The sequence below is a fragment of the Rhamphochromis longiceps genome, linkage group LG22 (assembly GCF_057381845.1).
Source record: "Rhamphochromis longiceps isolate RC_006_pf linkage group LG22, R_longiceps_female_GT1.1, whole genome shotgun sequence".
Taxonomy (NCBI): Eukaryota; Metazoa; Chordata; class Actinopteri; order Cichliformes; family Cichlidae; genus Rhamphochromis; species Rhamphochromis longiceps.
In genome coordinates this window covers 14,539,353-14,566,932 of record NC_140577.1, presented here as the reverse complement: position 1 = coordinate 14,566,932, position 27,580 = coordinate 14,539,353, and the positions used below count along the sequence as shown (strand labels likewise).

The 27,580-nt window shown below is 39.4% G+C and overlaps 1 protein-coding gene across 1 annotated transcript in view; it reads left to right on the top strand.

The window, feature by feature from the left end:
* The window catches only part of dennd3a (DENN/MADD domain containing 3a), a 32,868-nt gene extending 5,605 nt beyond the window's left edge, over nucleotides 1-27,263 (top strand). The window contains exons 2-30 of the mRNA XM_085395861.1: nucleotides 4,007-4,105; nucleotides 4,615-4,770; nucleotides 6,382-6,517; nucleotides 7,017-7,132; nucleotides 7,226-7,356; nucleotides 7,465-7,576; nucleotides 7,679-7,798; nucleotides 7,884-7,982; nucleotides 8,067-8,186; nucleotides 8,654-8,769; nucleotides 9,749-9,904; nucleotides 10,030-10,126; nucleotides 10,220-10,323; nucleotides 11,769-11,968; nucleotides 12,047-12,206; nucleotides 12,406-12,562; nucleotides 13,075-13,297; nucleotides 14,967-15,046; nucleotides 15,429-15,608; nucleotides 15,727-15,897; nucleotides 16,917-17,046; nucleotides 17,211-17,318; nucleotides 19,807-19,904; nucleotides 21,609-21,763; nucleotides 22,384-22,450; nucleotides 22,528-22,600; nucleotides 22,707-22,825; nucleotides 22,924-23,061; nucleotides 25,095-27,263. Of these exons, the coding sequence (XP_085251987.1) occupies nucleotides 4,025-4,105; nucleotides 4,615-4,770; nucleotides 6,382-6,517; nucleotides 7,017-7,132; nucleotides 7,226-7,356; nucleotides 7,465-7,576; nucleotides 7,679-7,798; nucleotides 7,884-7,982; nucleotides 8,067-8,186; nucleotides 8,654-8,769; nucleotides 9,749-9,904; nucleotides 10,030-10,126; nucleotides 10,220-10,323; nucleotides 11,769-11,968; nucleotides 12,047-12,206; nucleotides 12,406-12,562; nucleotides 13,075-13,297; nucleotides 14,967-15,046; nucleotides 15,429-15,608; nucleotides 15,727-15,897; nucleotides 16,917-17,046; nucleotides 17,211-17,318; nucleotides 19,807-19,904; nucleotides 21,609-21,763; nucleotides 22,384-22,450; nucleotides 22,528-22,600; nucleotides 22,707-22,825; nucleotides 22,924-23,061; nucleotides 25,095-25,289 (3,798 nt within the window). The 5' untranslated portion in view covers nucleotides 4,007-4,024 and the 3' untranslated portion in view covers nucleotides 25,290-27,263. The remainder of the gene's footprint in view (nucleotides 1-4,006; nucleotides 4,106-4,614; nucleotides 4,771-6,381; nucleotides 6,518-7,016; nucleotides 7,133-7,225; nucleotides 7,357-7,464; nucleotides 7,577-7,678; nucleotides 7,799-7,883; nucleotides 7,983-8,066; nucleotides 8,187-8,653; nucleotides 8,770-9,748; nucleotides 9,905-10,029; nucleotides 10,127-10,219; nucleotides 10,324-11,768; nucleotides 11,969-12,046; nucleotides 12,207-12,405; nucleotides 12,563-13,074; nucleotides 13,298-14,966; nucleotides 15,047-15,428; nucleotides 15,609-15,726; nucleotides 15,898-16,916; nucleotides 17,047-17,210; nucleotides 17,319-19,806; nucleotides 19,905-21,608; nucleotides 21,764-22,383; nucleotides 22,451-22,527; nucleotides 22,601-22,706; nucleotides 22,826-22,923; nucleotides 23,062-25,094) is intronic.
* The last annotated feature ends 317 nt before the right edge of the window (nucleotides 27,264-27,580 follow it).

The window sequence follows — 27,580 nt, the reverse complement described above, 5'->3', positions numbered from 1 at the left end:
GCTCACCGGTTGCCCGGCCGGACGCAACCCAACCGACCACCCTCACCGAGAGTCCTCATCGTGAAGTTTTTAAACTTCCAAGACAAGGTTCGGGTGATGCGGGCGGCTATGGCCAAAGGGAAAGTTATCTGCGGGGGTCAAGAGGTCATGTTCTTCCCGGATCTTTCTACAGATCTCCACCGACGGAGGAGGGGCTTCGACCGGGTGAAACAGCAGCTCAGGGCGATGAACGTACGTTACGGATTAATTTACCCGGCGAAGCTACGAGTGTCATCTGGTGGACATACGCATGTCTTTGAGACCCCAGCAGATGCGGAAAAGTTCATCCGAGGTTTGCAGAATACAGAGGACTAGCAGAATATCTGATGGGGACTGCCGAATCCTTCACTATCTGCCCATAACAACTGTAGTTTGAAATTGTTGGATTTAATGGTCAATATCGCTCATCCTTACTGTTGAATTTTTTGGGGAGAGTATTTTTCTTTTTTGTATTTACTTTGGTTTACCGTTCCTTCGTTCTCCTCAGTTGTATTGGGCATTTTATTTATCCCTTATAGATAACTAGCCACGCCCACTTGTTGATTGGGCTTTCATTTGTGTCTTGGAGTACTGGTTGTTCGACATACAGTCGGCTCTCCGGGATGAGAGTTATGCTACAAGAAAGTTTGTAATGATCATTGTATACATACTTGTTCATGTAGGATATACATTTTCGTCAGGAGACGCAATTGTCCAGGTGGTTTGGTTTTGTTTGACCATGTCAGCTCGGTTTGGTCTAGCTGCTCCCTTGTTTACATTGGATCAGCGTGTGCACTTAACTGCACCCCAAGGTCAGGGGGAGGGCGGGGTAGGGCGAGGGGCTGTCCGGTTCAGGTTGACAGCTAAGGGGGTTCATTTATGGCAGATTTTGTGTTATTTCTTTGTGTTTTTGTATCTTTCACAACGTGTTGCTTTTTACTGGTTTACTCCCACCACAACAGTTAGAGATACTGAAAGGTTTACCAACAACCAAATGAAGATACTATGTTGCACAATCTGTTGTATTAATAAGAATAGATGACTTCATATAAGACTTTTAAATTTACTTCTTGGAATGTGAGAGGAATGGTAAAAGTGGTTAAACTAAAACAGGTTATTACCAGGCTTAAACAACTTGAGTCATCAATAGCGTTTATCCAAGAGACCCATTTACTCAGAGAGGATCTGGTGAAAGTACGTAGGAGATGGCCAGGCAAAGTGCTAGCATCCTGTTGCCCTTCGCACGCGAGGGGGGTTATGGTGTTAATTCATAATTCAGTGCCTTTCCAAGTAAATAACACTGTTTATGATAAAGCTGGCAGATTTTTGGTGGTTCAAGGAACTCTCTTGAAAGAGAATTTCAATTTAGTTAATGTTTATGGCCCTAATGATGATAACCCTTCATTTTTTGAGAATTTATTTCTATTGATAGCTACCCTTCCTGGTAGGATAATATTGGCAGGTGACTTAAATTGTACTCTGGACCCGAAGCTTGACCGCTCATCAGGGATAGACACTTCACACTCTCAAACAAGAAAAAAAATACAACAATATTTGAAAGATCTGAACCTCTGTGATCCATGGAGAATTCAAAACCCCAATAAAAGGGAATTCTCATGCTATTCAGCAGTATTTAAATCCCACTCCTGAATAGATTATTTTTTAATTTCCTCATCTTTGCTACCCAATATAACTAAGTGTATATATGACAGCATTGTGTTGTCAGATCATGCCCCAACCTCACTATTTTATGAGGTAGAACAAGTGAATAGCCACTCAAACAAGTGGCGCTTGCACCCTAAATGGATACATGATTCTGACTTTATGAAATTTGTAGGAGAACACATTGATCTCTACTTCTCAATTAATACAATTCAAACAACTGCAGCCGTTAGGTGGGAAGCTTTTAAGGCATATATTAGAGGACAAATGATAAGTTTCACCAGTTCTAAATTTAACAAATTCAAACAGACAATGAACGAATTAGACAATAAAATTAGAGAATTAGAGAGAGAAGTTAACATAGATGATTCAACACAGAAAAAACAGGAGTTATTGACTCTTAAAGCTAAATACGAGGAGCTGTCTATGCTTAAAGCTGAAGATGGTTTAATAAGATTGAAACAGACGTTTTATGATCAGGGTGAAAAGCCGGGTAGACTACTAGCTTGGCAGATAAAGAAACTTGAATCTGACAGAGCCATTAATATAATTAGGAACGATCAAGGGGAATTATCTACAGATCCCACAGAAATTAATAACACCTTTGTCTCGTATTATAAAACCCTATATAAATCTGACAGCCCACTGGACCTGGTAAGCCAAAATGCTTTCTTGGATAGATTGATCTTTCCCTGTATTTCTGAGGATGTGAAAAATGAATTGGAGAGAGAAATAAATTTCAATGACGTTTCTGATGCAATTACGAACATGAGAGGTGGTAAGGCTTCGGGTCCTGATGGGCTTCCGATAGATATTTACAAGCTATTTGGCGGTGAGTGAATAAGACAACTAGATAATGAATAATGTCTGACTTGCTGTTGGGAATATACTATGTAACCTATATTATGATTTATTTATTTATTTTTATTTTTATTTTTATTTATTTATTTTTTTTAATTGTATTTATTTGTATGGTTTAATTTAATTTTTTTAACTATGCATTTATTTGGAACCCTTTAGGATTAACACTTCAATTATCGTTATTATTATTATTATTATTATTATTATTATTATTATTATTATTATTATTATTAGTGTTGTTATTATTATTATTATTATTTTAATGACTGCCATACGTTCATTTTATGTTGGTGTTGATACTGTTGAAAAAACAAATAAACATACGTTTAAAAAAAAAAAAACATGTGCACCTAACTCCTTTTTTTTTTTTTTTTTTTTTAAGCCATGAAAGATGTACACTGTACAATCATTCCAACCTGAAAAAAAGGTTCAAAGAAAGCCCAAAATTACCTTTACATACACTCATCATGGGCATGAATGCAAACTTCTAAACAACTGCACCTGCTAGTTCTCTGTCACTACAGTAAGGGTTACAGTAAAGGCCCAGCAGCGTCTCCACTTTCTGAGAGTGCTCAGGAGGAACAACCTGGAGGAGAGGCTGCTGGTGACATTTTACAGAGCCACCATAGAGAGCATCCTAACGTACGGCATAACAACATGGTATGCAGGGTGCTCAGCTGCAGACAGGAAAGTACTGCAGAGGGTCATCAACACAGCCCAGAAGATCACTGGCTGCTCTCTGCCCAGCCTGGAGGTCACTGCAAACTCTCGGTACCTCAGCAGAGCTGGCAATATCATCAAGGACCACTCTCACCCCAGCAACCAACTGTTTGAACTATTACCGTCAGGCCGACGGTACAGGTCACATAAAACCAGGACAAACAGATTCAGGGATAGCTTCTTTCCCAGAGCTATCACCGTAGTAAATAAGCACAAAAACAATTGAACCTATTCCATACCGTCACTGTCATTATATTATGCTGCTATTCATACTGTCATTATATTAATGCTGCTATCCTGTATATATTGTACATACTATTGTTTGAGTACTTACGATTGTTTTTTTTGTACTTTTTATATTTTACATTTATATTTATTATTGAAACTTGCACCAAGGGAGTGGCACTCCAATTTCGTTGTACTCTGTACAATGACAATAAAGGCTATTCTATTCTATTCTATTCTATTCTACTGATGCATTTACCCTCAATAAAATCATGTTTAGTTGTGTGACATCATAACACGGTAACTCATCTGCAGATTCAGTCCAGAAACAGTCATACCCACTGTGAGTGGAATACCTAAATAAGCATTGTTTTAAAATATATGTTTCACTGACTTGACACGTTGCCTGATGTGTTAATACTACTACAAAAATTGCAGGGAAAGCTATCTCAGTATAAATTTTAGTTGTAGAAAAAAGCTCTTATCTCATCTAAATACACACTGTGTGTCTTTTTGGCAGTTTGAGTGCTTGGATGTGATGGCGGAGCTCCCATCTGGACTGCTTGAGGCATGTGTAGTGGTTGGAGCCCACAGTGATAAGCTTCGAGATATACACCAGGTATGTATGCAGACAGATAGTCTGTCAATCAAAGTCAGTCAAAAGACGGATAAAAAGTGTGACCATGCTGTTGAAGCAAAAACAGGCACACAAAGAATAAAAACAAAAAATCGGACATATTTCTGGGCTATCTGAATCCTTCCTGCAAACAAAAGCTCTTTTCGATACTTGTGGATTGTAACTCTAGAAGGAGCAGATTTTTGCTTTTATGTAGGTCAGCCTTTAAATCACAATAGCTGTGAACACTTATGTCCACAACATGAAGAGCATGATTCATTTCAAGTAGAATTGGGTGCGTTATGAACTGTTTGGCTAATCAAAAGTCTGATGTATAGAAATAATATCATGTATGCCGTAATGCTTCTTAATCAGTCATACTTATTAATTTCAAAGAGTTTACAACCGTAGGTTATAGTACGTGTAAGGGCAAAATAAATCCTCTGTATTGTTTTATATGTATGGTCTCTAAAACATGACTGAAAATATAAACATGACAAACTTCATTGCAGCTCCAACAACAGGGTAAGTTAAATGGACTCCCACTGTTGGAAGCTGAGGTACTGCAGGTCCATGCCCCGCCTTTTGTTTCCAAAGAGACCAATTCAAGCCAGGTGATTGCTCCAGCTTTCAGCCGTGTCCAGAGGAGGAGGAGCTTCATTAAGAAAGTATGCATCATTATTATTATTATTATTATTATTATTATTATATTACACAGGATCACAGAAAAACAAATTGTCTGCTGCTTGCGGTATTTCATGTGTCTTAAACTAAAGACACTTATACTACTTATACTAAAGCATACTACTGTGCTGAGTCCAAATCTGTAGTTGGATTTAGCCTAGGATGTCAGGTTCTGAAGTTATACACGATATCATTAGCTATTCATACAGACACAAGAAACTGATTTTATATTTGTTATACAGTCACTGTACATAACTACATTTTTCTTCAAAACTGTGAGAGATTACAAAAACTTGTTCACATTAACAAACGTGTAAATAATAAGTTCACTTGAGTCTTTATGCAATGCACATGCACTGTTCAAAAGTGCTTTAGGCACTTGCTTTTGCGGTTGTGAGAGTCTCCACTTGACCACTGCAGAAACCAGCAGTAATTGCCCATCATGTTGGGGTTGAAGCTGCCTTGATATCTTGTCTCCATGGTGTCAATATCCTTGTTGGATTGTTCTCCATGTTCATCACTTACATCACCCATATTTGGACTGAAAAAATCCAGATGAGAATGCAAAAAATGCATTTTGAGTGACATTTGGCAGTCGAGTTGCTGATACGCTGCTAACATGTTGCTTACAAGTTCAACATAGTTTTCAACCCGATGGTTGCCAAGAAAGTTTTACACAACTAGCAGAAATGCATCCCAAGCAGAAAGTTCAAGCATGTTCAGTTTGGAGCTGAACGCATCATTTTGCAGATGTCAAAAATTCCAACAGCTCAGGAATTTTTTCCAAACCTATCCTTCAGATACTGGAGGCCATTTCCATTACCATCAACTGGCATGTCAAAGTATTAGGCCCAGTTTAATGTGAAGTGGTGGAAGTTACACTTTTAGTGGATCAACCAGTGATGCATGTAGCACATTGTATTGGCAAACAGTGTGCTCTTCCATTGACTCATGTGTCTCTTTCATTCCCACAGCATGAGCATTAGGAACAGAAAGCTTTTCGTTACTCTGATTGCATGGGGGGTATTTAGCACAAATATAGCAAAGATTGTCTGGATGGTTAACGCAGCTCCACCTACTCATCTTTAGGATAAAACACACTAATAGACTTGCTAGATAAGAAAACAGTTCTGTAAACTATAAGCTTGCTCTTGGCCAATCTTGCATTATATAGAGGCTTAGCAACTGCTGACCCTGCAGGAACACGCTGCTGCATAATGTGTTACAAACGCGTGCTTATTTACCATGTAGTGGCCAAACTGTACTTGACCTTTAACTTAAGATTTAGACGTCCTAGGTGAATTTTGACTTCAGATTTGGAATCAGCACACTGCATTTCATGTAAATACTATGTTTTATTCCCAGTAGCAAAATCTTTCTTGTCCTGTGTTATTATTAGTATTATAGAGTAAACGAAAAAACAGACTATCTGCAGAACAGTGGCTCAATTCCTTCACAGCAAGAAGTCCTGGGTTCAGCCCTGGGCAGGGCCCTTCTTTGCAATGCTTGAATGTTCTTCCAGGTTAATGCTGCATGTCTGGGCCCAGGGCACTCTTGCAAAAGAGTTTCTTGCTCATGCATTTTCCTTTTTGCAGAAGAGGAGAGATCGTGCTGCAGAGACTCTGTCTAATGGAGAAGCAGCCAATCGCGCTGAAGTGTCATCAGCAACAGAAGACATCAGTGTTCCAAAAGATTTGGATCTTATTGCTTTACCAGAGCTATGCTTCCCAGGTATTCTGTGTAAATTTCCATTGTGACAAACCAAACATTACTGAGGATTAAGCTGAATAGCACTGCTGCACACACTCATAATAAATACAGAATTACATAATAATCCAGTCTGTTGCTTGAGTAATCTATTCTTAGGCAATGACTGTATCTAGACTGATATGGTTTTACTAATGCCAGGTATTCTTCTTTCTTTCTCTAGTTAAGTCTTACTTAACTAGAGACCATCATGCTTAGATGCATTTTTCCAGTCTAAGATCAAGAATCTGAAAATTTATTATCATGCGTTGCACAGTCGAGCATTAGAAGTCCCATTTTCCTGCTCTTTAATCTAGGTTTAGAGGCATTATGAAATTGCATTTGCATATAGCCACTTCCACTGGCAGCCAGGACGTTTCCACTCTTATTGCTTTGTCTCTTGGAGACATGGATTAAATTAACGAGCATCTGTGCATTTTGTTGTATGGCATAATCTTAAAATATCTTTTTTTTTTTCATCTAGGTGGTCTTGAGCTAGCCAGTGAGCAGAAACAAGACAGTTATCACTTCCTGGTTTTTACTGACATGTTTGGGAACCGAACCCATGGAGTCGTTGTGCAGTACTACAGAGCTGTGCTGGTACAAATGCATACTCTCAATTTAATAGAAGGACATGCTAGGACTAATCAGTGCAGACAATCAGTATTACTCATTGGCTTCCTTTTGTGTCAGTCCTGTCAGGAAGGCGTCTTCCAGAACGGTCACAGGGGAAGCTCAACTAAAGCACGTTTCTACGCACCCTTTGCTGTGTGTATCATCTCCAAGTTCCCCTACTACAATGCCCTGAAAGACTGCCTGTCATGGTAACTTCTTTTGAACATACAGTTGATAAATAACCTTGACCTTGGTTGTGTTTTACTTTGTGCATTTAAATTAATCTTTCATTTGGCCTCCTGCCTGCACATGCTCAGTCTCCTGGTCCAGCTGCATACTGCAAGACAAGCCGATTTTGAGGAGACAGTGAAGGAGTTTTCAGCCAAGCTGTCCCTCGTGCCGTTACCCCCTCCTGGACAGCTGCATGTGGTCAGGAAAAACTTTTCGTTCTCCATCAGATAACTCCACCTTATTGTCTTTGTGTCAGACAGCTCTGATAGATCCTTATAGTAAAATTCTTCTCTTTGTTAGTCTTTCAGTCTTCGTCCTCTTCAAATATATCTTCCATCAAGAGAGGATCAGGACAGTCCTGTTGTTGACATCGACCTGCATCTGCCTTTCCTCTGTTTTACTCACACCGTATTGCTCCAGGTACTGCATATGGCAGCGTGGTATTGCATTTAGCCTTTAAATATAGCAGAAAATATGAGATCCTAAGTATTTTTTCACTCTTCAGGTGTTGTCCTACCTTCTCCAAGAGCAGCGACTGGTCTTGTTCTCCTGTGACTGGGCCAGACTCACTCTTGTTGCAGAGTGTCTGCTGTTGTACCTCCAGGTTAGTGTAAAGAACATCGTGTTAAAGTGCCCATATTGACTTATTTTTCATTCCTAAATATTTTAGCCGTGTTTTCTCTTTCAGCCTCTGTCCTGGCAGCAGCCTTATGTTCCCGTCTTGGCGAGAGGAATGTTGGACTTCATAATGGCTCCCACTGCCTTTCTCATGGGCTGTCACATCAGTCATTTTGAAGAGGTTGCTGCAGTAAGTACAATGCTGTCGTTATCAGCGTTTAAACATTAGGCTTTTTGTGTCTACGTGTGCTTTTTTTTTTTTAAACCATAATGAGGGAGTACACTCTTGGTTTCCTTCCTTGCTGACAACAGATAGATCGTGGAAACCTTTCTTATCTAAGGAAGTGGTGTTTTAAATATTTGGGGATTTTAGCTTAAGCTTATAATAACCTTTACAGTAATTACTAGATGTGCATTGAAGAAAATAAATAATAAATTACAATTTTCTTTGTAAATTGTCTCAGTTGAGCTCACATACAGCATCCAACAATAGCTGTTTGTTCTCATCTGTATTCGTCTTTATTCAAGCTGAGTCCACATATTCTACAGAGGCAGTCTGTTTGTCAGACTGAGATCTTCTGTTAGGCTGGATTGTACTCTACTGTACCTATTGTACCTACAATATATGCGTCTGTTTGTGCTCATTTGTGGGAATAGGAGACAGAAGACCTCATTCTGGTGAACATCGATGATGGCAGCATTCAGACATCGTGGTGCGAAACAGTCGACCTGCCTGCTATCCCTCTGGTTGCAGCTGAGAGCTTTACATCAAGGTAACAAACATGTGCCTCAATGTAAAAGTAGACTGCTTAATAGATACTGTGACAATAAAAGGAACTATTATGCTTTTACTTATTTTGTGTACTCTTATAGTGTTGGTGCTCTTATTAGATTTCAGTAAGTTAGATCCGCAAATGTCAACACAATCCCTGTGAGCCAAGATTTTGTTTCTGACAGTTGTGTCAAGCTGACATCAGGTTGGCACTGAACAGGAAGCGTTGGCCAGGGGGCAGCCAATCAGAAGAAAGTAGAGAAAGAGGCCTTTAAGGAACGGCAGTTGAAACCATTTATTTCAGGCAGATGGACAGTATAAGATGAAAAAGGGCCTGTTGAGAATGTTAAGCTGCTCTAAAATAAGAATATGGAGTTGGAAATGGAGTGACCAGATCCCAACAAACTAAATATGCAGAAATTTGTGTGGGACAAAGTGGAACACATCAATAATGCTAAGAGGTATATTTAACTTAAAATACAATACAATAAATTCTACATGTTGGTGGCTTGTCATTTAGTAAGAACAGGATAAATATATTTTATTTCAAAGTCTCTTGCTAAGTAGATACAAGCTTTTTATCCTAATGAGTATGCATTAGGCTTGTTAACATTTTTCTGATTATAACAAAAAGCCTTCCCTTTACAAAAGTGCTTGTTCTGCAGAATCAGTCAAAATGTGGGACAGACACGAAATAAAAATTCTGTGCAGTCCAACATAAACAGCAACATCTGGTCACCCTAGCTAAAAATGAGCATAACACGTCTGTTTATAGAGAGAAGCATATATGTTCAAACTGAGGTTTGGCATGCAACTCTTTCAGCTCGAATCACACCAGCTTTTGAACTAAATGTTACAACTGCTGCCCTAAAAACTGCCTAAATCAAATTACAAAGGCAGTGAATTTTTAAATGAAGTCCTTTTTTTTTTTTTTTTTAAATACATATTTGGGATGTGTGTATGTCTGTGTCTGTTTGCAGGGCAGAGAGTCTGCAGCTTCATTTTGACCTGGAGCTGTGCCATCTTGCAGCTGGAACCGATGCTAATGCTCTGCGATCTCAACGCAGAGACTGGCAGAGACGGCTCAACACACAGATACAAAATATCGCCCTAGAATTGGTGGTCAACATCTTCAGGTACAGCTTTGCAAATGTCATAGAAATAAATGATTACTATTACAAACTGAGTATATTTAAAATCATTTTATCACTCTCCCTCTCTTTCTTTGCTTCAATTCCATGTATATGGATGGTTTTGTCAGTGGGGTGCAGGACTTCCTAAGCCATGAACACAGGGTTTTTAACAGCGAGGAATTTCTGAGAACGAGGGAGCCAGCAGACCAGTTGTTTTACAAGAAGGTACACTCCCACCTCTACAAACTAAAAAAGCGCCCACTGGTAAACACAAAAACGCTAACTGCTCTTACGCGGTTCTCTTTGTTGCTATCTCAGGTATTAGAAACTCACATCTTCCACTCATTCCTGCGTGACCGGCTAAACAGGAAATGGGACACCTTCAGCCGGATGGAGCAGAACACACGTAATCTCATGCACAAGTATGATAAGAGCATGATGTCATCACTGGTTTCAGTGTGAATGTTAATCAGTTCCAACATTACACGTTTCGTCAAACAATCTCAGGTGGTAGCTCTCAAACAGGTACAGCAGGTGTCCACTGTCTTAGTGTAATTTACTTGTGAGTCATTACTCAGCATTTTCCTGTCTGTACTCCTTGCAACATACAGAGGCTGAAACTGAATCCAAGATTATCTCAGAGCTGCTCTACCTGTTAAACGAGCAGCAGCTGTTTTGGCAGTACATTATTAATATCATTAATTGTGGTTTTGGGGGGGAGTGACTCTGGGTGAGTTTGTAAAATGTAGATTTTTGCATTTTTTAACTGCTAAAGTGACCCACATGCTGTAAAATTTTGTGCAGATACCAGTGTATGAATAGCCTGTGTATGTAGTGCTTTTTAGTAATTTATTTAGCTTTTTGTGCCAGAGGGGGGAAAATAAATCACTATAAGTAAAGACTGTTTTAAAGTATTTCAGCACTTCACCACTCTCTTTGAATGAGGATCAGTCAAATCATACAAATTTTTGAAACTGGTCAAAAGGACCACAAAATTGATATAAAACAATAGTGAATGTCATCTTACATGATAATACTGATCATTTATTTCAGTAAATTACATTTCACTGACTTCTTGTCTTGGTCAGACAATGTAAGTCTTATATAAATCTGCTTGGGGTTTTGACTATAAGGTGTGCATTTGGGGTTATAATATATAATAAATTAAAAAAGAGATTAAATGGTTCTTACTTGCTGCCCTAAAAATATAATCATTTAACAAAACAAGCGCACAAAGGTTAGGAACGAGAAGTTAGAGCTAAGGTGCTCATGACTCATGAAACTCATAATGAATAACCAGATTGAATGACTTTTGTTGCGGTCATGCATTTGTTCCAGTGCTGGTTGCAATTGACATTAAATCAGGATTTTCATTAGAATACTTTGCTTTGGAGATGTTTTTACTGTCATCGCATAACATGTCAGCTAGTTTGCTGACTTGGCCTCTGGGGATAACAAGCTTCCAGTGCAGGCAACAGATTTGTTGGCCAAAAATTCCTCTTCTGTCCTTGGTCATAATTTGCAAATTCATATAAATAGAAAATAAAACACCATAAAAGACAAATACATAGAATATGATTGACAGCTATGTCAGAATAGATTTTTAGCAAATGCAGTCCTTTTTTGCTGTTTTGCACATAGTATGCAACCAAAGCCAGCTGAAGCATGATTGGTCAGTAAAACTCAGACTTTTTTTGCATTCAGGTATTTGTTTATAGAGATTTTACAGTCATAAATGACATGTTAAAAATGCACGTTATCCTCTGTAAATAAATAGATTTGTCTGATTCAATTACTTTCACCTGCTTGCTGTCATCACCAACCATAAAGAAAACACAATCTGTGCCTCAATCATTTTTCTATTCAGGAATCGTGGAATGACGGAGTCTCCCCGGCGTCCTCCCATGTCTGAGCTATCCAGGTCTGGCTACAGAACATACGGCAGCCCTGACAACAAGCTGAGCAAAAGGCTGGGAGCCAGCCTGCCAAATCTGGTGCAGTCTGTCAGTGAAACTTTACCCGTCATCAGTCCCAGAACAGTCTGCAGGAAGATGACACCTGATATTGGTCAGTCCCAGTTAAGGAAAAGTGAAAGTGATTTAGCCAAGTAGCAATCAGTTTCTAATTTTGTTTGTCTCCCTTCAGGTTTAAAGTCCCCCAAGAAAGCAGTGAAAGTTTTCCGTCTTCCAGAATTCCCTCCTCCGCTGGCCTACCACTATGTCCAAAACTATTATTCTGACATGATTGCTTCACTGGGGAAAGCTATTAATGCTACACCACCGGAAGAGTCTGCTCTACTGGCCAGGTACGAGAACGAAGAAACCTGAAATCTCATATAAAGTAGAAATTTATAAAAATGTACAAGGAAATAGGTTCACGTTTCTTCAATAAATTGTATTAATTTTTGGATGGATGGATGGATGTCTCTATTTAAGTCATTTTAACAATATCTGAACCTTATATAGTGTCAGATCCCTAACCATCTCATCTATTTCTCTGTTCAGGTACCATTATCTGCGTGGTTTGGTCAACACTGTGTCCAACAGGCGTCTTGATGCATTAGAGGACTTTCAGAGTCTGTACAAGACAGACTCTGATATTTTTCCCTCTCAGATGGTTAAGTCTTTAGTGGACTCCCTGCCAGAGTCTGAACGTTTACAGGTCAGTTCAGGTTGTCATGACTGTGTGTTTTACTCTCCCTGCAGATATAAACCCTGTTGCCTAGAACCATCTTAGTTAATTACATCTTTAGCCACTTAAACACAATATACTTGTGTTTCAGTCATCAGTCCCAGAACAGTCTGCAGGAAGATGACACCTGATATTGGTCAGTCCCAGTTAAGGAAAAGTGAAAGTGATTTACTTAAACACAATATACTTGTGTTTAAGTAACCATAGTTTTCTTCTTTCTTTACAAACTACCCTCAGTAAGATTGTGAGGTGTTAACAGCATCAAATATCATGTCAGCAACTCAGTTTCTCATCACAGGATAAGTAGGTGATTGCAGATTATTTTAACAATAATGACTTTCGGTGCAAAAAAGGGCAAGTCCACTGCTTCCGCCTCACCTTCTAGTCTAAATGAAGTCCATCTTAGTTGTTTGTGTGTAATCTTACTGACAGTTAAATAAACAAACAAAGGCCTCTGCCATAATGTTGAAATCTCCCGACAGGCGGATAGAAAGGCAGAACTCAAACGGCTTATCAGTCGGGTCAAAAGGGACCAGGAGCGGGAATGTGCGGGCCGTGGAAACGGGCACGAGGAAGGCGCCATAAAGAGATTCCAGCTGCCGACAAAATACATGCAGCTTGAGGAGTTTGTGAAATGTGTCCAGGAGTCTGGCATTGTTAAAGACCAAGGAACTATTCAGAGACTCTTTGATGCTCTAACTGTAGGTAGGTACTTATTTATTTGACCAATTACCCTAAAAGCTGTGAGAAGTCTCAGGTTTTTTTATTTGAATTACACATAATTTTCGGGGGGGCGGAGCCTGCTTTGTACTCTCTCACTAAAGCATGTCAGAATTGGTAAATCACACATGCACACACTCACAGGATATTTCCTGTGTCCTTGTCCTTCTTCCTCTCTTTTTCCAAGCAAATATTTATTCTTCGGGTTAAACATTACCTCACTCTTTCTTGAAGGATTTGCTGTGCAGCTTTCAAGGCATAACCAGAGCTTCACTGGGCAGTCGTTGCCCTATGACCTCTTTTTATTTGCTGTTTACTTTTTGCACATACTCGAGGTGTTCTCAGTCGGAACAGAGGTGACTTTTTCAGTAAAAGAAGCATCAGTTCACAAGGTGCAAGTAGTTCCACAGTCCCTGATCTGACAACTTTCATGTTGGCTAAGATTTTTCTTGTGTTGGTTTTAGATATTAAAGCTTTGGCGTGTGTAGTAAAGATTTTCAGTTCCAGTAGTAATAATAATTTGGGAAAGAGTGTCACTAAAACATATGTGATTGGAAAAGAAGGAAGGAAGCTTACAGTGAGAACTTATCTTTGCCTGCACACTGGGATTTTGGAAAATGCCTTCTTTCTTTCTTTCTTTCTTTCTTTCTTCTTTTTTTTTTTTTTTCTGTCATAACATCCTGTTGGAGGTTGTGACAGGCTAATGTCAGGTTTTCCTTTCTACTTTCACTGCGGAGGATAAGATTCAGAGTCACATCAACAGGATTTGGATCTCCTTTTGCATTGTAAATGTATTATAATTACTGTTTCCTATTATAAGTTCCTGTTGTATAGTCACTTAAAAAAGTGGTGTTTATATAAAAATGACTACAACATAACACATGGTTATGTAGTAATTTTAGAACATGTTACGAAAGCGTTGATGTTAAATGAAAAAGGCAGTCAGGCGGTGACTGTGTGTGATTCAGTGGGTGAGAACATAGTTTCGTATCTCTCTGGGTGGTTGGTTGGGTGTGGGGGTGCACAGAGGTGATGCACTGTATGTGGCCATTGTTGGAGAACAGTAGGGATTGCAACTTGCAGTCGCTCACTCTGCAGGCATGCTTGGAAAGAGAAACAGAGCTGACTCAGAGAGTAAGCAGATGCCTGTTTATAATAATAATAATAATAATAATGGATTGGATTTATATAGCGCTTTTCAAGGCACCCGAAGCGCTTTATAATACCACTATTCATTCACACACTGGTGGAGGCAGCTACAGTTGTAGCCACAGCTGCCCTGGGGCAGACTGACAGAAGCGAGGCTGCCATATCGCGCCATCGGCCCCTCTGGCCAACACCAGTAGGCGGTAGGGTAAAGTGTCTTGCCCAAGGACACAACGACCAGGACAGAGAGCCCAGGGATCGAACCGGCGACCTTCCGGTTACAGATGCGATTCCCAACCCCCTGAGCCACGTTCGCCCCGACAGTTATGACAGTTTGTGACACAATTCTGGGTTTATGACAACTTAAAGACTTATTATTTTTATTAAATGATGTTTAAAATGAGGTTTTAAACTGTTTCAGACCAAGTAGGTCTGATACTTATATATCAGACCTACTATCCACAAACTCTCTTCAGTTGTTTTGAAAGTGTGTGTTTGTTTGATGCAGGTCATCAGAAGCAGGTCAGTCCAGATTTGTTCAAGGTTTTTTACACCATCTGGAAGGAGACTGAGGCTGAGGCACAAGAGGTCTGTACTGTACTTTACACTACTTTAAACAAATTACGATGGGAGAATTAACAGTGATTTGCGGTTCTGTGTAGATTATAATTTAAATTATAAACCTACTATTAAGTTTTGTTTCTGCAAATGGGGAAAAAGTGCCATTCTTTAAGTTAAAATTTCAGTTTATTTCCTTGAAATTCAAATAATTACAATTATTTTTAATTATTTTCTCAGATCTATGAGGTGGTAACTCAAAATTCTGAGATTAAAAACCTGAAATTTTGGACTTATGGATGACAAAAGATTCTTTCGTTTTTTTCAGTGGCAGAAACCAGTTTCAATAGTTTACACTGTAGTTGAACAAATTGGCACTTTATGCAGGTTTTTGTGTTCGTTTGATCTGAAGGTTTGTCTGCCAACATCTGTTTTGGAGCACATTGAGGCCAACGAGTGCGTCTTCAAGGTGTCGTCTTCAGTAAAGACGAGCCGCGGAGTGGGGAAAATCGCCATGACTCAGCGACGGCTCTTCCTGCTCACGGATGGACGGCCAGGATACGTGGAGGTGGCACAGTACCGAGATTTAGATGTGAGATTAAAAGAAGAGAAATCCCGAGATACAAATACAGCTGTGCCCAGTAAGATAAGACTTGAAACGGCAATCTATAGTAGATGTTGTCTTTGTGTACTTTTGTTTTTTGTTTTAGGAAGTAAAGGTCTCCTCAGCTCCCTTCATGCTCCTGCGAATCCCAGGCCTGAAGCTTCGTGTCCGGGGAAGGAAGGAAACTTTTGAAGCTAATTTGAAAACGGAAACTGAGCTTTGGAACCTGATGGTCAAGGAGATGTGGGCCGGGCGCTTCACAGCTGACCAGCACAAGGTAAATCTGTGATGAAGAGGCTGTGTGGGTGTTGCTGTGAGGGAGCATAGAGGAAAATGATAAGCTTCATCAGGAAAATTTATTGAGTTACCTTGCTCGTTTATTATTCATACCTCGTGTTTATTCAGGCATCAGTTTGAGTGTGTGTCAGTTTCTGTGAGGGAGTGGTTGAAATTCCCTCAGTTATACATGAACACAAATAGGCACACTTGAACAAACACAGGGGGTTTCCTTTGTGAAACCAAAAGATGTAACTGTAAAATATCTGTCTGTCACATTTACCCCCCTCACTGTTGTTCTCTTCTCTTTATTTAAAATATTATCATTTCTCACTTCCTTTGATTGTCAGTTTCTATAGTCAGGCAGCCTGTGATGACTGTCCAACTTGTCTGACAGGATAAACATCTACAGCACTGCTTAGTCACATGTAAATCTTGTTTGATCGTTGATTATTTCAGTTGTAATTGCCTATATTTACAGCTTGTCCTGTTTGTATATCATGTCAATATAAGTATTTTTGGGTGTGATAAGTTTATTGAGACCATAAATCTTTAGTAAACTAAGATATAGTCATTCTGAAAAAGAGTGACCATATATCTTTAATTTGACTTGATTTGATTGGTCAATGCATTATGAAGACTGAAATATATGTATGACCTCTGAGATGGATTGCCATTGCTGTATACGCCTTTTAAGTCTGAGAGTATGACTCATGATGACTATTTATCCTGGTATATTTTTTTTTCTCCTTTGTGACATCAGCATTTTTTTTTTTTCATTCATTTTTATTATAAAAAAAATCACTTAACCGCTGTTGTATGTATGTCTGGTCTGGTGATGGCATCTGGCTTATTGAGGTTGACCTTGAACATCAGTCAAAAGTACATTAGTGAGTGTTTACACCAGCTGAAATTGTATTCTACAAACTTTGTAAAAGTATAAGGATCGTAGCCATAAGCATTGCCTTCTAATGCTTTTTTTTTTTTAAACAAAAAATTCTGTCTCTCTCTTTCTCTCAGGACCCCCAGTACATGCAGCAAGCTCTGACCAATGCCTTATTAATGGACGCAGTAGTGGGAAGTCTTCAGAGCAGCAAGGCTATCTATGCTGCTTCTAAGCTGGCTTACTTTGACCGCATCAAGATGGAAGGTAGAGAAAGATGTGCTTTGTTATGGTTATGGACATATTTGCGTAATAAAACTGTGCCCGTTTGGAAACTTTATGACTCATCGAGACTACAGTAATCTTTCACTTTGAGTTTGTGCTTTCATCACCTGGTTAAGGTTAGTTGCTTCTCTTTGCTTTGTCTCCAGTCCCAATGATGGTTCCCAAGACAACTGCAGAGATACTAAAGCACAAAATTAACCCTTCGCTGGAACTTGCTTCACCTCAGGCTGTGGATGTTCTTCTCTACACATCAGGTACACACACACACACACACACACACACACACACACACACACACACACACACACACACACACACACACACACACACACACACAGCTTTTAAATGTGTCCCGTAAACGAGCAGTTTCTCCATCATTTCTCATCAACACTGTTACAACAAGTTTCAGCCTCTTCCCCTTTTTTATTGGTCATTGTGGGAGTCGATGATGTGATTGGCTCTTTGGAGCAGCAGAGCAATTTCCCAATCTAACTGTGACACTAACGCGCATGCACTGACATATATGTTGACTAATGCACAAAAAAAACCAACCTGGTGTTTATCTGTCATCACTGTGGCACACACTGACATAAAAAACATGCAGATGCAATAAAGTTCCTCAACCACACTTCCTCCCCAGTCTCATATTACAGTAAACAGCAAAAGGAGTTGCAAGATATTTAAAAACATGCTGGGAAGGAAACCTCTCCTCAATCTCTTAAATAAATGGTCATAAATATGTGGACTCTCTTCTTTTTATTGTGAGCTGTGAAATCATAGGAAAGCACAGGATAAGTGCTTTACATAGTGATTACAAAACTGCAGCGGGAATGGCTGTATGGGCTGTCTGGGTCCTGGGGAGGCCATGACTGAGGGTGTGCAAATGTTTTTTGTTTTTGTTTTATCAAGGTTTGCTTGAATTGCGTCGGCAGTGGGTCTGGGATCATTGTCATGCTGAAAAAGTAAGCTGGTAATATTTCAGGGTGTAAAAGTCTCATGGTGGTACTTTTCTCTCATAATTCTGTCAATTAAAAAAAAAAAAAAGATTGCAGACTCTACTTCTTTCTAAAAGGAAGTATAAAGAACAGACACTGACACAAGTTATGAAGAAATGTAAGGACTGCAGAAGTAGGGCTGTTCGATATAACGATATATATTGGATAACGATATAAAAACGTCTATCGTCTATCGCCGAAAACGGCGGCCTTTACAACTTATGTCTAAAAATGTATAGTTTCATGCATCTGTTATACAGTCATTGGTTAAAACACTCGACTCCAGCTACATGACGCGCAGCTGGAAACACTTCCCGCAAGACGAGCTGCCCGAGATTCACATAATTTATAGAAAATGTTACATTTCTGTGATTTATATCGTTATCGGGACGATAGAATTCTTACATCGGGATATGAGATTTTGGCCATATCGCACAGCCCTATGCAGAAGGTTGGTTTTTTTTTAAGTAATTACCTTAGGGGTTTTTTTCTGTCCTAATTAGTTGTTGACTGTAAACAAGGGGAAGAGAGTTTGTGTAATAAAAGTCTCTGTCTGGACGTGACCTGTGGACTGTTGTTGGCTGGCGGCTTGATCCTGACAGGCCAAAGGGATGAGTGATTTGATGAGAATGCAGATCATTTTATGGCCTTCACAGTCACCTGATTTAAACACCTAAGAAGACACAGTAAACTGTGCGTTCCACTACACCGGAAAAACATTAAATAACATAGAATATCTTTTTTTTTAAAATGATATTCATCCTTATATTAGTGTAAAGCAATAGAAGAGTAACTGCCAAGGAAGTGAAACTATCTTCTTGTAGTTTGTGGTTTATTTATTTCTTTTCTTCCTTTAATATGTCACCTATGAATTGTGGTTATTATTTGTGGCCTTTGTTGTTTAGTGCATCCTTGATTTTTATCCTGGGGCACCGACAGCCTGGCACATTATATGGCAGGAAGACCGTGAGTGAAAAGCTTTAAAAAAAGATCCACAGAGCCATTCAGTGGCCTTCAGCAGGCAGCCATCTGGGTCCACTTAAATACATGCTGGTGGCAGACTAACCCCTGCCACTAGCACAGTCACACTCAGTGATCCACACATTAACAAACACATTTCAGTTCTTCTGTAGCAGTCTGCTGCTCTTTGGGATTTCTGCTGGTGAAAAAGAACAAATCTGGCCATTCAGGTCCTCCCTCCCCGGCCCTCTCGGACTCTTTCTCCCTCTCCGGTTTGAATATAGGTCACTGAATTGAGTTCCTGGCACAGATCCGGTTCACACCCCCTCTCCTCTCCCCTCTGTTCTCACCACACTTTTTTCTTTTTCTAACTTTTTCACTTCATAAGTCCTCTTACCTTCTGTTCCACTGGCCTTTTCTGCTCCTTGAAGTAAAAACACAGGATGTTACTTTTTTTTTCTTCTCCATGAGCTGGGGCATTTTTTAAAAGTGCTGAATCCGTTGGGAGAAATCTGACCGTTGGTTTGGTTGGGTGGAGTCGAGCTGCAAAATAACATTGACATGAAGTGCTTCCCTTCACACTGCTGGAAGAAAACTCCTAAGTAGCCTCTGGAGTAGAAGACAGAAATCTGTATAAGTAATATTCACTGCAGGCCAAGTGTAATGATAGGGTGTTGAGAAATAACTGATAAAGTGTGTGTGTGTGTGTGTGTGTGTGTGTGTGTGTGTGTGTGTGTGTGTGTGTGTGTGTGTGTGTGTGTGTGTGTGTGTGTGTGTTCTATTTCAGGTCAACTATGGGTATCGGTAAATAAGGGGAAGGTGATGGTGTTTGATGCCTCCAGCTGGTCCCTCACACACACCTGCCATGTTGGGAATGCTAGACTGGTGAGAGGAACACATGAAACGAATAATCAGGCTCAGACTGCTCTAAATGATTGTTTCCAGACATTTTTACTTAACGTCTGGTGCATGACTCCGGTTATCAGTGCAAAAACTCCACCCATCTGCCGTTCAAAACTTTATTTCGAAGGGGCAACCAATCAGAAGAAAGCTAAAACATCTTGTTTAAGACAACGAATGAAATAGATTTTTTTTTAAACTGTAAACTTTAGAACTACAACAGTTAAGCTCTAATGTAAATGTCAATACAATATGGAGCTGGAAATGAACATTGCAGGTCCACTCTTAACACAGTTACAATTTTATTTTTATTCATGAAAATATTTGTATTCAGTTATATGGGTTGGCTGATGCCTGTCCCAGATGTGACAAGGCAAAAAGGAGGGGTACGCTATGGACACGTTGCTTGACTAAGGGCTAAAACACACAGGCAGTCAGGCATTCCTGACCAGATTCATACATGGAGTCACCAGTTAGCCTAACCTGCATGTCTTTGGATTGTGGGAGGAGGCTGGAGTATTGGAGGGAGAGGGAAAACTTTCCAACTCCACACAGTTCAAATCCACTGACCAGTTGTGTCAGTGGATTTGAACCTGGGACTGTCTTGCTGTGATATAACAGTGCCATAGACTGCACTACTGTGCTATGCATGAAAATCAAAAGAAAAGACCCAAAAAAGCAGTAGTAAATATTCAAATTTGATCCTTTCACACAGTTAAGCCTCTACATGTTAAACTGGCTTCTCTAAACCTCTGCTAGTAGTCTTTTTTCCACCACTAAATAAAAACACCTGGCCAGATGTTTGCTCATCGCTGAACTAAATCAGCAGATAAGCACACCACAGACATCAGGTACATATTAAGTATATATATTAAGTGGTTTTTGTTTCTCCTTCTCTGGCTTCACTTCAAACATTATCTTTCAAAATGAAATCTCATGTTTGTAGGGAATCCATGGTGTGTTTTGAATAGTTTACATTCCCTCAAAGAACAAAGCATTTTCCAGTGATAGCTGGCTGGAGGGTTGAAAGCACCAGCCAGTGGTCGAGCTTCATAAACATTTTCTCCAGGAGAAAGGATTTGTGAGGTTTTAAGACACTTCTTAAGTCTAACCCTTACTTCAACTGTGCAGTTCAGTTACATGAAATATGTTGGAAGTGTGAGACAGAGATGGGCGGAGTATGTGTTTTCACTTATAAAACACTGGCATGACGATTTCTAACTTTCACCAGCAGCGTGAAAACAGCTGTTGAGAAAATATCATGAAATTATTGTAGACAAAGTAATTTAAACATTTTTTCTATTGATAATTTTTAGCTGTAACTTCCAAGTCTATTTGCACATTCTGTAACACAGAGGTACTTGATATTAGAAGTAATGTTTGTCAGGTAGTGTTTCAGTAGTTTATTAGAACAATTTTGCCGCCTAGTGGACATGCTGAGTATTGCGTCCTGCATGAAGCTCTTAGCAGCTCAGCTGGAAGAGCTTCTGACATTTAAAAATATGCAAAGACACCTGCTGTGGCGACCCCATTGTGAATGTGGGAGCAGCTGAAAGGAGCTTTAGAATTAATTGACTGAGTTGTTGGTTTTTTTGTTACCCAGGTAGAAGATTTTGAAGATCCAGGTAAAAAATGTGTAAAGCTGTAATACCTGCGGACTCGTGCTCAGAAACATGTTTCTGGTTTCAGAACTGCATGTTGGAGGTTGACAAAGATCAGGTGTGGATGGGCTCTGAGGACTCAGTGATCTACATCATCAGCATAGTGGCCATGGTGTGTAACAGACAGCTGACTGAGCACAGGGCAGAGGTCACAGGACTGGCGGTCGACAAAGACAAATACAGGTAACGCAGAACAACAGCCACAACAAAAATACACAATCACCCCCCCCCCAACTCGGGCCGCACTGCCTCACTGCCCTCACATCACATACCGAACACACCTTCCCAGATTTTCTGCTAAAGCTGCAAATTGTCTCCTCTCTCATTCTAATGTGCTGTTCTTGCTGTCACTCTGCTGTTTCGACCCTTAAACCTCCAGTATTCTCATGGAGGCTTTATAAAGAAGTTTATTCATCACTGCCAATATGATATGTATGAGTACCAACTTCTGATCGAGGGAACACCCAGTTTCTGTTTGTGTATTCTAATCAAACAGTTAATAATTTCAGTTATAAATTCGCAGTTTAAAGAAATGAACTTTGAAACAGAAAGTTAAGAAAAACAGCAAATAAGCCATCAGCAATATAAAAGCATTCAATTTGTTTGATGAATTTCTTGAACTTGTATACTATTCTTATTCAGATGAATAACAATATCATAAGTCGACTGGTTGTTTCAGCAGTATTATCATTATTGTTAGGTAATTAAAGTTGTATTCAAGGAATGGAAATGTTTGTGTCTAATCCACTCTGTTCTTGAAATGTACATTAAAAATAATCTTACCAGCCTGCTTTGTTCTTCAGCCAAAAGGTGGCATACTCCTGCAGTGCAGAGGGGACAGTCATGGCGTGGGATGTCTCCACATTGCAGGTTGGTTTAATATCAACCATTGTTCACACCTGTTTGCATTTCTCTTTCAGCTTGTTTGACTTTTCCTTTTCCTTCAGGTGAAGAAGCACTTCCGCCTCTCCTGCAGCCGTCTGCAGTCCATTTACAGCTGCAGCGGCACGCTTTGGTGTTGTAAGTTTCCTTCACACTGGACAGTTGGAAAAATGGAAAATCTGAGACTTTGATGATGTAAAGTGAATACCCTCTCTTTCCGTCTTTCCCTCTGGTCTGGTTTAAGGCTCCAGAGACAGGATAATGGAGGTGTGGAGGAATGGTTCATTAAAACGTTGCATGAATTTACCAGAACAACAAAAAGGCTCCACAACTACTTTCAGCTGTGCTCTGATCTTACCAGAGGTACAAACACACATTTTGCTCTTAATATTGTTTTCCTTTAATAAATGTATTTTCATTTTGTAAGAGTGACCCCGTTTCACCTGATGTGTTTGTGTCAGCGGGAGGAAATGTGGAGTGTGTGTGCAGATTCTGGAGAGGTGTCTATTTGGCACATTAAAGACTGCAGCAAACCGTTCCACCGCATCACCCTACAGGACTGCACCGGATGCTACTGCATAATTAAAGTTAAAAACCAGGTTAATACACACACGCACGCACACGTACAGAGCAATATGGAAAATATTCTTATTTTTATGGTTGATGTTAATATGATAATCAGTGAGTCTCAGAAGTGCTAATTTTTCACATTTGAACATTCAAAATACAATGTTTTTGTTTTATTTTTATTTGTTTTAGTCCTTCTTTAATTTGTTAAATTCTAAGAGAAGTTAACTAGTTGCAATAGGAGCTTAGGGGAGAGTGGGGCAATGTAAGAAATCTTTCAGTGAAGTTAGCCTTTCAATCATGAATACAACACAAGAATAAAATGGGTATAATGCGGCTTCAGGATCTTAGTTGTTATTCAAACCATAGCAGCAGAAGCAGATCATTAAAAACAATATAAGGCACAAATAAAGGGGTCCTTCAGTCTACTTGCCCTTATGAGGAGCAAAGCTCCATCCACACAAAGCCCCCATCCATTCACCATAAAAAGTTAATGACATTCAGCGACTTCAAGTTTATTTTGAGAAATAGGGGCAATACATATTAATGAACATTTTAACAAATGTAAATATGCCAGATTATAGCCTTGGGCTAATTTCCATCTGCAGACCCTCTGGCAGGTTGGTGTTAAACACAAGTTAGTAAAAACATACAGAGACACTATTTACAGGTCATGTGACAAGGACAAAAACAGTGATCACATTATACTAGAACAAACAATGACAAGGAGAGTGGACACAGAGGACAGTATAGATAACAATAACGGAAACACATCAATTATATTGCACAAACCCAGTATTGTATATGCCCTGACCGTCGTGATATTGCGTTCACCCATTGCACTAACAGTTGTTTCCCTTTTTGTAATACACTAACTCTTTTTCCCGTCCAATATAAAACATGATTATTAAACATGATTACATGTTTGTGTGTCCCTCAGCCGCCCTTTTAAGTGACTCTTAAAGATGGGTAGACTTGTACTTTCCCTCACTGACAGTGGAAGACTATTCCAGAAGCTCACTCCCTGATATGACAGAGCATTCTGTGAAAAGGTGGTCCGCCTGAATGCCAGTTCACAATCACCTCTAACAGTGGCTCGAGTCAGTCGAGACCCGGCAACACTGCTAGACTTTTGTTTAATAAAATCACTCATTGGTGGAGGCGCCAGACCATATATAACTTTGTATATTAGACAGGCAGATATAATTTGAAATTAGTAAAATTTAAAAACTTGTATTTTTCTAAAATTTGACAATGGTGATATGAAAAAGGTTTTTTTATCTAATATTTTCAATGCTCTTTTGTAGCACACTTCAATTGGCCCAGTAGCAGCAGAGCTCGTATAGGACCAACTTGTAATACAATATTCAATATGAGCCAGTATCATTGAGTGCAGGAATGTAATCGCTGCTGTGTCTGTTAATGATGTGCGGATATGTCTAAAGTTCTGTATATTAACATTTACAGTTTTCACTACTTTTTTTTAATGTGTTTTTTAAAGGATAATTTAGAGTCTAGTAGCACTCCCAAGTACTTAAATTCCTCAACATTAATTAATGTTAATTAATTCTTGTGCACCTTTGATCATTGTATTGGTGCACGACAGTTTCAGCTAAGCTTTAGCTGTCAGACTGTCGGCCTCACATTTGACTCTGGAATACTTTGGCATACACAGAATTTTGTGGTCAGCTGCAAAGACTGCAAGGTACCCAAGTCCTGGCGATGCAAAACAAGCCCAAATCACCATGTTTCACAGTTGGTATGAGGTGTCTGTGCTCACATGCTGTGTTTAGTTTTCACCTGTGCATTATAGCTAAGCGCCTCCACTTTGGTCTCAGCTGTGACACGTGATGTCACATGACAGCGTCAACTCTAATATGTTATCTAAGACTGCTCCTTTGCTAGCAAAAACGGAAAAATTAGTGTATAATTCTTTAGGATGAATTTGGCCCCACCTGCTCATCTTACCCCACTTTCCCCCGGTTGTTAACGAATGTTAATCTTAACTGATGCTTGAGAAACTATTTGACATTTAACCAAATTAACTAACCTCTTTGCTGTGTAGGTGTGGGTTGGCGGCATGGGTCGCAGTTCAACCAAAGGGAAGGTTTACATCCTGGACACAGAGCGGTACCAGGTCCTGAAGGAGCTTCACGGCCATACCGACAAAGTGACAGGGCTGTGCTCAGCTGAGGACCGCTACGTCCTCAGTGGAGCTGGAAAACATGATGGGAAGATCGCCATCTGGAAGGTGGAGTAAAGAGGCAGAAGGACTGAAATGATGTTTTATAGTCAGAGTGCAAGTTCTCACTGAATTCCCTCTGTTCAAACAAATCCTGGATAATGAAGGGAAGATCCATATTTGGAAAGCACAGTAAGGAGAAAAGCAATCTGCATCACCGGGATATGAAGGAATGCAAAGAAGCTCAAAGTCTACATGAAGTATGACCAACCCGGGCAGCTTCTCCTGTCTTCTATGAAGTTAAGATTAGAAATACTAACAGAACTTATTTTATCATTTAATGAAGGAAAACTCAAGACTGAAAGAGGGAAAGTGAGCTCATGTTCTGCTGGATAATTTTTCAATCCAAAATGCATCAAAGTTCACTTTAATGAAGGTTTTGAACACATTTAGTGTTTATGTAAGTGCGAACACACATGTGGTAACAGCGTGTGACTGAGCCATACCTCCAACCGTGTTTTTGACGTTAGTGTCTGCAGCTCAGAGGAGTCAGAATACCCCGAAAACAAAACTGCGGTTGAAGATTTCACCATCACAGTGGGAAAGCCCCGATAGAAGATTATTTTGATGAAGGGGATGCTTTAATGGACAGGAAATATGATGATACGCAATGGTGGGAACTGGGCTTAAACTTGATCGACACTCAGGTGTGGGTCAGAGGATCTGCAGCAGCTGGAATATGTTTGAACAGGTAATAAAAGGTACAGTATGTCAACAGTAAGAGATATTTTTCCATTGTTGGACAAAGTTTTTCCTTTAATTTTTTTTTTTAAATCTTTGTGAAGGAAGTTATGTATTTGTAGTTTTTCCCTCTATCAGGAGGATTATGTAGAAACCAACTGGCCAATTTCCCGTAAAATTGCCAAGCAGGTGGAGTATGGGTAAATGAAGGAACCATTTTATTGTTTTCTGGGTTTTTAACACTATGTAGCCACTTGAAAGTCAGAGTTGCACATGTTTGTGACAAATTACAAAGGAGTTAGCATTGGGTTTCTTTGGATCAAGCTGAAAAAATCTATCACATTAGATTTTCCCCGTAAACTTTATCCAGAATTCACACAAGTGGACTGCAAACCAAGCTTTACCAAAGTCATTGTATAGATTTTTTTTCTTTTCCAAAGATTTTCAGTCTATTATAGCCAATCAAAACCAACGACAAATAGGAAGTTGTGTCACGATGCTGCATCGTTTTGATCTACAGGTTGAACTTGACATACAAACTTGGACTTCAGCATTAGACCTCGAGCATGCTCAGTGTACAGAGGCATCTAGTCTGTTTATTTTCAGAGCAGTTTAACAGTTTTCTCTTTGGCAGGCTGCTGTTCAAGAAGATTAACCAACCGAAAGGTCAAAATTCCTGTTCACGCGGTGCCTTACAGATATTAAACATTCAGATATTTATTAGGTTAAATCAAAACCAGAGGCTATAAAATGTTTCACGCATGTTATAATATATTTATATTTTGTGATTTTAAGATGGCTTTCAACTCGGTGTTGTTTTAATAGTAGCATTATTTATATTAACTTAGTGGAACTGGAGAAAGTGTCTCACACATAGAGAACATTAAGAGTTTTAAGCGTTTATTAAGTGTATTATAAAACTAAAGCCAACTTCATCATCACTGGTTCTGGTTCACAGAACTATTTTTACATTTTGTCATCTGAGGTTCAAACTGAAGGTTAAACTTGTCCTTTACTCTTGTATTTATACTCTGTATATAACTGCGACAAATGACGATGTTGTAAATTAAATGAATGACAACTCAGCCATTGTATTTATACCTTTGCAACCTTTGCTTTTGCACAAGCATGAAAATGTACATATTCTCTTTTTTTCTTTTTCTTTTTTTTTAAACTGACAGTCAGTACACTTATTAAAGGAAACCTCAAGTCTGTTTTTATTCTCAGCAAACCGAAGCTTCAGTGTACTTTCTGCTCAGTTAGAAGGATGGTTCACAGGATGGACAACAATAAATACTTAATGAAAAAACAATTTAAGACTCCTCTGACTTTGCGTCTTTCTTTTGAACTAAATCCAAATAATAAAAAATGCTGTTTGCTGATCAATCCTGAGTGGTTTCTCGGACTCACAAACTATTGCTCTATTAGTTCAGTTGGCTTTGTCGTCTAACCAGTGTAATGATTTGTTACTGCGCAAATCTCGACCTGCATACTGTTTGCAAAAACTGTTTATTTTGCACTTTCTAGAGTTCGTCAGAAGAGGGCGCAATTTGATACCAAGTTCATATTGGGTAAAGCCTGAGGCTTGATGAAGTGGAGGTTCATAGTTTAGAGTTAGCGACATTAAC